Source organism: Penaeus chinensis, chromosome 25 (genome assembly GCF_019202785.1).
Source record: "Penaeus chinensis breed Huanghai No. 1 chromosome 25, ASM1920278v2, whole genome shotgun sequence".
Lineage (NCBI taxonomy): Eukaryota > Metazoa > Arthropoda > Malacostraca > Decapoda > Penaeidae > Penaeus > Penaeus chinensis.
In genome coordinates this window covers 20,864,476-20,877,060 of record NC_061843.1, presented here as the reverse complement: position 1 = coordinate 20,877,060, position 12,585 = coordinate 20,864,476, and the positions used below count along the sequence as shown (strand labels likewise).

Sequence of the window (12,585 nt, the reverse complement as noted above, 5' to 3'; positions counted from 1 at the left end):
TATTATTATTATTGATATTATTATTATTATTATAATTATTATTATTATTACTGGCATTTAGTGTGCGTGTGTTATTGTGTCTATGTGTATATGTGTACGTATATGCGCATGCCTGTGTATACACTTATAAACACACACACACACACACACACACACACACACACACACACACACATACCCACACACATAATTAACCCCATTACCCTTTGATGCCAGCAAGGAACACTTTCCTCTCGCCAGGTCAGTGCAGCGGGACAGAGACCTTCGAAAAGGTTACCAGAACGACGGTCAGAGGCATCTCAGGGGTTCCTCTCTTCTCGAACGCTGGCAACACTGTCACCAGCGACTGTATATCCAGGTGGGATTTAATTTCTAATTTTCTTTTCTTCCTCATTATGGTTTCTTTCCATTTTTTTCTCTCTCTCTTTTTCTTCATTCATTTGTTTTTGTTCTTTATTATTATTAATTGTCTTCTGTTGGTTGGATATTGATATACGTGTTGTTTAAATATTGTACTTGATATTTCTTCATAATTGTACTCTCTGCTTTTTAATATTATTATTATTATCAATCAATATGCATTATATACTTGACTAAATTGATTTTCATTAGTTAGATTGTTTATTTACATATTTATCTTATTCATCATCTTTACATCAATCTCTTTGAAATTCATTCTGACCATTGGCATTTTTTACCATTACTATCACACTCTCTATATTTATCATTATCATTCATATGTTGTTATCATCCTCAGTAGCAGCATTATCATTATAGTCATTATCATTATCATTAATGTTATTATCATTATCATTATAGTTATCATCATCAGCAGCATCATTATCATTAATATTGTTATTATCATTATCATTATTGTGATTATCATCATCATAATCATTTGTGACTTAGTTTTCATGTTTTTCTTTAAAATTCATATTGGTCTTATCGCTTTGTTATTCTGCATTTTACTCAAGTATCGTTGTCATTGGTATTTTAATCATTATTAGTATTATTATTGTTCCTCTTTTCGTAACAACCATTATATTTTTTCATTTATTAATCATCTGTCAGTCAAATGGTATTATCTTGTTGCCTTAATTTAATATCTTTTATCAATGCCTTGTCTCTTCCTGACAAGGCATTGTTAAGCTTTTTGTTACCACGAAACTTTCACTAATTCTTTGTTTCTTAGTGTTTGTTGGCACCCATTATCTATCATATCAACATTACCATTAAAAATGAATCCTTATTTTCCTTATTAACATTAGCATCGCAATTAATTCCCTATCAAACTCTTGTGATGTTATTATCATTACCATTATGACATATACCTAATTAGTCCCTTATTATCGTCTTATTGTCATTATCATTATCACAGATTCTATGATAGTCCCTAATCAGCAGCTTAATACATCATCAAGAAAATACTAATTAAACCTTCATCAACCTCATATTACCTTAAACATTAAATCAATAATTCCAATTATTTCCTTGTCGTCACCTTAACCCAACCGCCCAGGATTTATGTTTTGCCTAATGTTTTTCTGTTTTTATATTGTTACATACAGATGGCTTCTGATTTCCCTATTCCTTGAATTGGCGGGAAAATGTGTTTGAATTTTTAAAACACTTGACATCAATACCGTTATTATTGTTATTGAAGTTATGATTATTGAATTGTCATTAAAATCGAGGAAAAGAGTAAACAGGTGAGATAGGTAGGACTAATAATTGACTCCTTAGTGACTTAGCACTTGAAGAGCCATCTATGTGTAAATACAATAAATAAACATGAATTGCAATAGGCATGGCATGTATTCTTGTCCTATGGGGCGAGTGGGTTAATACCATTACAAGTACCAAAAATCCTATACTGAGCGAACACTCACCATATTACTGTCATTACCATTACCAAAAATCCCCAGTTTATTCTTTACAATCCACTTATTACCATTACCAGAAATCTCTCATTAATCCCTTTTCATCATCTTACTATTACCATTATTACAAATCCCAAATTAATCCCCCAATAAACATCCTCATGACGCCCGTCCGTTATTAATGAATCGCCCGTCCTCATTTCAAAACCATAACCATTCTTATGCATCCCTACATAATCCTCTTCACTCATTTAGGCATCAGCAACAACCTCTGGGGAAAAAAAATCCCTAATGAGGAATCCATGACCGTTCATAAACATTCCCAAATAATCCCCTCCCCCTACCTCATTCTCATTCAATAAACCAAAACAAATCTTCCAAATCCCTAATGATTCCTCCCACCAACAGATGTCGCCAGTCCCGCATCTGTTCCGGGTTTCTGCTGAACTACGACCGGGAATCCTGCTTCCGCTTGGACAGGGTCGCGTACAGCTCGGGGGCGGCGCTCCAGCCCACCGTCGAACCGGTCAATTTCTTCGAGAAAATCTGCATTACGGGTGAGCTCGGTGGAGGTATATGGGTAGGGGGGAGGGGGAAGGAGAGGGAGAGGGAAAAGGGTATAGGTGGTGGGGTAGGACAGAGGGAATGGGAGGGAGGAAGGGAGAGAAAAGGAGAGCGGGAAGAAAGGAGGGCGGGAGGTAAAAGAGAGAGAGAGAGAGAGAGAAAGAGAGAGAGAGAGAGAGAAAGACAAAAAATAATTATATGTGTGACTGGCACACACGACAGATTGTTTTCTATGTATCTTGGCACTAAATATACACGCTACTCACAATACTTCATTGAACAATGATAATAATAGTCATCATCTCTCTCTATACCTATACCATATCTACCCCCCTCTATTTTGCATCATCTCTCCCATCCACCCCTCTCTCATCTCCATCCTCATCACCCCTTCTCCTCTCCCGCAGCGACCCCCTGCGGCAAAGACTGGATGCTGGAGCGCGTGGTGGGCTTCGAGATCGAAGGCTACGACGACATTGTCCTGAACAACGTGCCCGACAGACTCAAGTGTGCTGAACTGTGCATCAGGGAAAGGGGCCTTCAGTGCCGGAGTGCCGAGTATCACACCAGGTAATGCTGTGTTAAGTAATGTAAATGTCAGGTGAAATTCATATACTCTGTTGAGCAATATAATATGATGATGAAGTTGTGATGTGCTGTGATAAGTTGTGTAAATGGTCAGGCGAAGTTAATATGCTGTGTTAAGTAATGTAAATGTTCAGGTGAAATTCTTATACTCTGTTGAGTAATATAAATGGTCAGGTGACGATAATATGCTGTGTTAAATCATGTAAATGGTCATAAGAAATTGATATTCTGTGTTAAGCAATATATATGGTCAGGTGAAGTTGATATGCTTTGTTAAGTAATACATATGGTCAGGTAAAGTTAATGCATTGTGTTAAATAACGTAAATAGTTAGGTGAAATTGATATGCTGCATATAGTAATATAAATGGTCAAGTGAAGCTGATTTGCTGGGTTAAGCAGTATAAATGGTCAGGTGAAGTTAATATGCTGAGACAAGTGAATACCAAACAAGGTGCTGAAAGCAATACCTTGTAATGCAATGCACAATGGCAAGTAATGGAGCAGGTTTCATGAGGTTAGTATGTAATGTTAAGTGTAGAATTATACAGTAGGTAATGCTCATGCTAAGTGCTGAAGACAGTAACAGATAATGTTAATGAATGATAATGTGTTTTGAAATTGAGTTAATATGTAATGTTGAAGTGTTGAAGGTACTCTAAGTATATAATGTACATTATTACAGGTAATGCTCATATGGAATGTTATATAATCGTAATGACATAAGTAATAAAAACCATGGCAGGAAATGATAGTATGGAAAGTAGAAGAGGTATGAATAATGATAGATAATTACACATTACAATGATTTCTATCATTGTGTAATGCTAAGTGTATAATTAGTAGTGGATTCTAAGTGGTGATTTCAGTGAACAATTTTATTAGCAGATTGCGAAAGAAATAAAGGAAGAGGATTTTTTCGTAATAGTATTGACAGTATCAAAGAAAATAGCATTACTACTTCTATTAATACTAGCGTAGCGATAATGATAATGCTAACCACGATGGAAATAACGATTACAATAAATAATTTGATAATGCTAATAATAATAATGATGGAATATGGATTGATGTGTAAATAGATCGTTACATGCGAACAGACAAACAAAACATAACTAAAATTTAAATGATAATCAATAATAACACCTCGTTAATCAATATCATTAACCAGCATCCCCAACAGATGTCATTGCTAACGATATCCTGTCATTGCACGTTCAGGGACGGCGTGTGTCGCCTCAGCAGACAGGACCGAAGGACTCAGCCGCTCAGCTTCCGCCCCGCTTCGCCGCACGTGCAGTACATCGAGAACCAGTGCGCGCCAGGTGGGGCTCTGCTCTCTTCAGCTTTATTAACGCTTTGGGATAGTTATGCACACACACGTGTATAGATATATATATATATATATATATATATATATAGACAGATAGATAGATAGATAGATAGATAGATAGATAGATGAATAGATATGTAGATAGATAGATAGATAGATAGACAGATAGATAGATGGTTAGATATTTCTATGTATGTTTGTACTCACACACAAACACAGTAGCATGTACACGAAAATGACACGGAAAACAGCCACAATTTCTTATTGTGGCTGTTTTCCTTTTCCTTTTGATACCCCCTTAATTATGAATACCTTCATCCGGGTGATATATGACTTTCCTAATAAGAAGACAAACCAAGGCCTCTGACCCCCTCCCATCCCGGTCATAATTCCCGCCTCTCCCCCGACAGCCACGCCGCAGCAGAAGTGCGAGTTCGAGGAGTTTCCGGAGCAGGACCTGGGTCACGGCGACAAGCAGATAGCAGTCGCGTCGAAGGAGGAGGTGAGATCTGATGTAATGGTTATGATTATTGGGAATTTTTGTTGGTATTGTGAATATAATGGTAATGCTAATGATGGTGGCGAGGAAGAGGAAGTGACGATGATGATACGCAATGGTAAGAATGTCAGGGATGGCAATAAATAATGATAACAGTAAAAGAAATGACGATAATGGTAATGGTGTTAAGGGAGATGAGAGTAATAATAGCACTCATCATGATCTAATCCACAGCATCACATCTGGTCATCTAATACTGTTTACCTCATTTGCAGTTAGTCAATTCCTACCTATTCAGACATCCCCTTCTACTGTGCCCTTGAACCTCACCCACCCATTCTCCTTCGCCGCAGTGCCAACAGGCGTGCGAGTCGGAGAGCGCTTTCCACTGCCGCTCCTTCGCCTGGTACGAGCGGGCCGGCGTCTGCAGGCTCTCCGGGGATGACCTCGTCTCGGCGGGGCCCTCGGCGCTCGGGGACCTGCCGGGCGCCACGTGGCTGCAGAGGGCGCCGTGCCTGGACTGTGAGTTGGGGGGGGAGGGGAGAGGACGGGGGGGTGCGTGGTTAGTTGAGACAGGAGGGGGGGGGAGGAGGGAGGGAGAGAGGAGTATTAGGTGGGAAAGTAAATATATATATAATTATAGATACATATACATATATATATACAACTATATACATATATACACACATTAAGGTGGAAGAATAAGAGAAAGATAACGATGATTAGACAGTGAAAAATAGAAACTTCAGCTTTCTCGCTTCTCAAATCGCAACATCCACAATCCACCCAATCTCCTCCACCGCAAGCTGTTCATCCACCTGATCCTCTCTCCACAGTGGAACTCGGCTGCACTGTGGACGCCATGACTGTTCACCTGAACACGCCAGAACCCTTCAAAGGACGCCTGTTCTCCAGAGATTTCCCAGCGAGTTGTCAGTCCAGAGATGTTGGCAGAACTGACACCACTCTCACCATCAAGGTTTGTGACCGGGAAGCGCTGATTGTGTGTGGATAGGCCTTCGACTATGGTATGTTGAGCTTGTTTCAAGTCTTTCTCTCTTTTCTTGTGAAGAGTCACACTATTTAAGATGATGTTTAAATTTGTTCCTTTCTTTTACAGTCATCAGTTTAGTCGATAATTTACTCTACATCACTTAACGCTCTCATTCCTTAATTCCAGATTTTGCTCCATTTAACTAAAAGCTTTTTCACGCCAATCCTAACAGTTCAACGATCCGGAATGCGGCGTGGTTAACGAGGGGGACGGCGTCTACAGTAACGTCGTGGTTGTTCAGCATCATCCTGTCATTCAGCGGAGGGGAGACAAGGCTATCAAATTGATGTGTTTGTTTGAGACTTCCAACAAGACGGTCACTGACAGCTTTAACTTCATTGTGGAGTAAGTATCGTGTGGACGTGTGAGCTTGTGGGGAAGGGGTATGTTTGGGTTTGTTTGTGTTTGTTTCTTTGCAGGCTTGGGTGTTTTGTTGGTTGATTTTACTTTTAGTAAGTGTGTTTGTGTTCACTTCGCGTTTTGATGTGCATAGAGATAAGGGTAACTATATATAACTTATGCATGTGTGTGATATACGTCTTCATTTCTAGTGCAAATAGTTCTAATAGTTTAAAATTATTTTCGTCTAATCAAACTATGAATTCATGCATTCAATAGCTCCTCTACCAGAGTTTTCATTCATTTATTTACTCAGTCGATTATCTATTTATCCTTGCAATTAATATATATTTATTACGATCAGGGCACGGGTAAATAGAATTTTGCCCGCCTGAGAGGGTCACCTCGCCACTCTTTGCCCAGCATTTAGAAGTCAATCTGTCGGTTTGTCTGTCTGTCGATCTTCATTTCATTTTTATATCTATCTTTTCTTCTTCCATTCTTTGACGACAGCGATCTTTTTCTCTTATCCATCCATCCATTCATCCATTTATTAACCTCTCTCTCTTCCTATAGAAACTCGAACACCACGACGGCCCCGTCTAAATTCTTCCATTCCTTCACTAATTTCTGTGTGTGTGTGTGTTTGAGTGTTTGTATGTGTGTCTTGGTGTGATTGTATGTCTGTTTTTGCGAGTGTGTTATGGTTAGTGTGTGTGGGCGTGGGTCTGTGAGTGTGTCAGACTGTGATCTTTTATCTATCTATCTGCTTATCCATCCCTCCTCTTATTCCCCATATTCATCAACTTCTCCCTCACTTCCCCAGCAACTCGATCAACGCCGGCGTGGCGACGGCGATCGTGAACGCGACGGCCCCCTCGCCGCGCATCCGCCTGCGCATCGTGGACCGCCTCGGGAGGGACATCAACGGCGCCAGGCTCGGGGAGGAGCTCTTCCTCAGGCTCGAGCTCGATGACGATAGTGAGTGTTTGGAGGGAGGAGATGTACGGGAGCTTGGGGAAGATGATGAAAGGGAGAGATAGTTTTTTTTTGTTGTTGTTTTTATTGCACTTCAAGGAATCTGTTTGTGAGCCCTAGAGAGTCGATGGCGTTTTGGTTGCGAGCTAGGCCCGTCTTTCTCCGCCTGTGTCCATGTCTTTCTGTATCCTATCGGCTCCCTTGGATGCCAGTGTGCGAGGCAGCTACGTCCGGCGATGGTGTAGGCTCAAAGAGGAACTCCGGCAGGAAGCCCAGTCTATGCACAGTCGGGGACAGATGGATGACGCGCCGAAGTCCGGTCTTGTTGGATGTTGTTGACGATAGTGATCGTGTGGGGGACTCAGATACGTGGGAGACTGACTGTTTGCTTAGAGGATGGTGAGTGGGAGTCCTTAAGGTAGACAATAGTGATGGTAGTCGTATAGGAGAGTTTCCATTCAGGCCGATAATGAGTGTTCCGGGGGGTTGAGTCTTGGAAGTTTTGGAAATAATGATAATGTCAGTGTTTGAGGGAAAATAACGAAGATGGTGAGTGTTTGGGGGAACTGTGAAACGTGAGGATTTGGGAAAATTATGATGATAGTGACTTGTTTAGGGGACCAATATACGTGGGAATTGCTGTGAATAAATGAAGAAGATGACAAGTGTGTGATGACGCTCATTACAGTGGCCCTAAAGGAATAATAGCGTAGTTACGATTTAAAGGTGGTATAAGTGCGAGATTGTGGAAATATTATGTATATAGTGGCAGTAATGACAATGAGTCTATGATGGCAGTGATGATAATGAGCGCACAGACTGTTTTGATAATGAGCCCCGCTCCATCTCCTCTCTCCCCACAGGCGTCTACGGCATCCTGGCGAGGAACCTCATAGCGAAGAGCGGCGACAACTCGAACTCCATCATCCTCCTGGACGAGAGAGGCTGCCCCGACGACCCGGCCATCTTCCCCTCCCTCCAGCCGCTGCCGGGGTCCAAGAGTCTGCAGGGCAAGTTCGAGGCCTTCAAGTTCTCCGAGGACCAAGTTGTGCGCTTCCAAGTCAACGTCCAGTTCTGCCTTGAGGAGTGCAAGCCGGTAAGTGATCCGTTGTTGCTGTGGTTGTTGATGTTTTCTTTGTTTTGGGTTTGTGAGTGGTTTATAGGGACGAGAGAGGGTATAGAAAGATACAGAGCCATGAAGGTGTAGGAAGGAAAATAAATAGCTAAGCAGTCAGAGAAAGAGAGAGAAATTACGTGCTGCATTATAACAGCCCTTGCTTCACCAGTCACAACTAATCCTTACCACTCCCCCCCCCCCCCCCCCCCCCCCCCCCCCCCCCCCGCCTCCAATCACCAATCACAACTGACCCTCGCCCCTCCTCGTGCCCTCCCCAGGCGCAGTGCGGAAACATCCTCTCGTACGGGCGCAGACGTCGATCTTTATCCGAAGGCGGCATTGTAACCTTGGGCGGCGAATACAGCCTCATTGGAGGTGAAATCCAGCTGGGGGACGACCGCGACGACCCCGAAGACGACCACGACACGATCTACCACGAAATGCCTCTGCAGAAGGAGATTATCGTTGATAGCGAGACCGTGAAGCCTCTCAGAGCGGGGCTTCTGCCGGAGGAAACAGGTCGGGGTTTTGCTGTTTGTGTGCGTTCGGGTATTTGAGTGTGTGTGTGTGTGTGTTTGGGTGTGATTGTTTGTGTGTGATTGTGTGATTGTTTTTGCGAGTGTGTTATAGGTGAGTGTGTGTGTGTGGGCGTGGGTCTGTGAGTGTGTCTGACTGTGATTATGTGTCGGTGTGTATGAATGTGTGTGTGTCTGACCGTGATTGTCCAATTGCTTGTGTGTTTATGTATGTATATGTGTATGTGTGCTTATGTATATGTGTATATTCAAGTGTGTACGCGACTGAGTGTGATTATAAGTGTGTGGATGGTAATAATAATAATAGTGATGATAAATCCAAAATAATAACATAAATAACAGCAGCAATAACAATAATGAAATCAATGACAACGAAATTAATAGCAATAATAACAATAGCAATAATAATAAAAAAAAAAAGAATCACATCCGAAATTACAACCGCACAAATAAACACACACCAAATTAAATAAATCAAATAATTCAAAATCCTTAAAAACAATAACTAATAAGACCTCCCCCCCCCCCCCCCCCCCCCCTTTTAGATGCCCGACGCCTGGCCGAGCTCGTGTGCACCTCGAGGGAAGTCCTCCTCGCGGCCCTCGTGTCAGGGGCCATCCTGCAGGTAAGGAGGTCGCGCGGGGAGGGAATAGACGGCGAGATGGATAGATAGATAGATTAATTAACTGATAGATGGATAGATAGATAGATTTATTGATTGACTGATAGGTAGCCTGATCGGTCGATTGACTGACTGATAGATAGATTGACTGATAGATAGCCTGATCGATCGATTGACTGATTGACCTTCTGATAGATGGATAAATAGATATATTAATTGACTGATAGATATATTGAGTGTTTGACTGATAGATAGATAGATTGATTGATTGACTGATAGGTAGATAGATTGATTGATTGATTGATTGACTGATAGATAGCCTGATCGATCGATTGACTGACTGATAGATATATTGACTGATAGACTGACTGATAGATGGATAGATAGATAGATTAATTGACTGATAGCTAGATTGTCTGACTGATTGATTGACTGACTGACTGATAGATAGATAGATTGATGATTAGGAAGATGGAGTAGATAGATGACGAGATAGATGGATAGATTGATTAACTGACCGACTGATAGATAGATAGATTGATAATAAGGAAGATGGAGTAGATAGATGGCGAGATAGATAGATTGATTGATTAACTGACCGACTGATAGATAGATAGATTGATAAATTGATTGATCAATTGATAGGTAGATGGACTGATAGATTGGCTGACAGATTGTTAGGTTGACTGAGTGATAGATATAGATGAACGTAGGTGTAAAAAGACAAATATACTGATAGACCCATCAATCCATCAATCCATCCATCGATTCAATCCATCTATTCATTCATTCATTTATCCATCTATCCTTTCATTAATTCAATCATCCATTGATTCAATCTATACGTCCATCCATCTATCCACCCATCCATCCACCCACCAATTATCCATAGATTCAGTCCATCCACCCGTCCATCCATCCATCATCTATAGATCTAATCCATCCATCTATCCATCCGTCCACCATTCAATCCATCGGTAAATCGATCTATCCATCTACCCATTAACCATCCATCTATCCATCATTTATCCATCGGTTCAGTTCATCCATCCGTCTGCCCATCCATTCATCCATTCATCTGTCAATCCTTCCATCCATCAATCCATCTATAGATCTATCCATACAGACATACATATGAATAGATTGAAAGATATACATAAACAGGGAGAAATATATAGGGAAAGAAATAAGGTTTAGTGGATGGATAAGTGGGTGTAAATGTACAGACAGTTGGATATGTTGACGCGGATATACATAGGGAGAGTTGCATAACCACGCACACACACTCATATACATACATACATACATACATATATATATATATACATATATTCCGGGTATATGATATATATATATATATATATTGTAGGTATATATGATATAATATATATATATACATATATATTGTGAGAATATACATACTATATATCTGTATATTGGCAGTGTATATTATATATATTTATTACAATTTAAAAACATTTTATTATATTATTAAATATACAACATTTATTACAATATAAATATATATATTCATTATATATATATATATATATATATATATATGTGTGTGTGTGTGTGTGTGTGTGTGTGTGTGTGTGTGTGTGTGTGTGTGTGCGTGTGTGTGTGTGTGTAAAACATATGTATACATATACATATATATGTATTCATACATATATATATGTATTCATATATATGTGTGTGTATTCTTATATATATATATATATATATATATATATATATATATTATTCACACACACACACACACATAGACACACACACCGCCCCTCGACATAGTTAATCATATCTGATGTATATATTTACATGTTATGGTATATATTATATACATACAATCTATACTGTATTAAGTATAGTAAATACTCTCTGTGTTCCTACTAATCCCCCGACATTCCTCAGGTCTGCATCATCCTGACGGCCATCATGTGTGTGTTCGGACGCAGGAGGAAGCAGGCGCCAAAGGAGTCCCGGATGTCGACCCTAACCATCTCCAGGGGTGTTCGATCCCCTTATACCACGACTTCGGACGATTCCGCCAACACGCTCAAGAGTCTTAGAACGTCTTTAAGGGATTGAGAACTATAGATGCATTAGCCAAGGGGTCGAGGGCATGTTGGTGTGTGTTCGTTTTTGTGAGTTTTGTTTTTGTATGTGTGTTTTTTGGTGGTTCTGATTGTAAGATATTGTATAGATTTTTATTAATTGCAATATTATTCGAAGGTGTGACGGCAGGCAGGAGGCGTGTTGGTTGGAATTTAAGCGAATTTAAAAGTTACAGAGAGAGAGAGAGAGAGAGAGAGAGAGAGAGAGAGAGAGAGAGAGAGAGAGAGAGAGAGAGAGAGAGAGAGAGAGAGAGAGAGAGATTTATAAAACAAAAGAACAAGAGAACAAGGGCCGGCATTAGCTAACCATGGTTAAAAATAATATAAGCTCAAAATCAGCGCTCTAAAAAGCCAAAAACAAACACACATACACACTTTTGAGAAGAAAAAAATACATCATTCTTAGCAACCCAAGCGAGCACAGAACGCAACCCAGAGCAAACCAGTAAACACAAAAAAATACAGATACATCATAAAACAACAAAAGACGGAAAAAAAACATATTGTTTGATAGAGAATATATATAATTTTAAAATGTAAAGCAAATAAATAAGTAAAGGCCTCTCACACCACAATACTCCATGCGTGCGCTAGGAGAGCAGGCAACCCCACCCAACGCACTGCAACTCAAAGCAAACCACGTGCCTGCACTTGAAGCCATTATCAACTTAATTACCAAAACGTCCTTTACATCCGGTCTCTTATATTGATGTCTGTGATATGTTTATCTTGTGCTTTTGCCTTTGTGCTTTTTTCGTGTTTTTTGTTTTTCACATTTCGTTTGTGGAGGAAAGCATGGCGCGGTTATAAGTTTAACTTCGCGTATCAGAAGTTCATTTGTCGTAGGAATTCATAGCTTTTCGTGTATAAGGGATTGATTTATAAATAGGCATAGTCTACTATACGTGATTAAATGTTATATCATAACTATATAGTTTACCAATATATGAACTTTTCGT

At 40.2% G+C, this 12,585-nt stretch overlaps 1 protein-coding gene across 2 annotated transcripts in view; it reads left to right on the top strand.

Moving 5' to 3' along the window:
- Positions 1-11,881, top strand: part of LOC125038540 — a 105,279-nt gene extending 93,398 nt beyond the window's left edge. For both annotated transcript variants that reach the window (XM_047632051.1, XM_047632050.1), the window contains 13 exons: positions 241-358; positions 2,289-2,437; positions 2,852-3,014; positions 4,253-4,356; positions 4,775-4,866; positions 5,217-5,385; positions 5,700-5,842; positions 6,090-6,262; positions 7,083-7,237; positions 8,098-8,330; positions 8,630-8,870; positions 9,433-9,512; positions 11,424-11,881. In XM_047632051.1, coding sequence (XP_047488007.1) covers positions 241-358; positions 2,289-2,437; positions 2,852-3,014; positions 4,253-4,356; positions 4,775-4,866; positions 5,217-5,385; positions 5,700-5,842; positions 6,090-6,262; positions 7,083-7,237; positions 8,098-8,330; positions 8,630-8,870; positions 9,433-9,512; positions 11,424-11,600 — 1,997 coding nt within the window. In that variant the 3' untranslated portion in view covers positions 11,601-11,881. The remainder of the gene's footprint in view (positions 1-240; positions 359-2,288; positions 2,438-2,851; positions 3,015-4,252; positions 4,357-4,774; positions 4,867-5,216; positions 5,386-5,699; positions 5,843-6,089; positions 6,263-7,082; positions 7,238-8,097; positions 8,331-8,629; positions 8,871-9,432; positions 9,513-11,423) is intronic.
- The last annotated feature ends 704 nt before the right edge of the window (positions 11,882-12,585 follow it).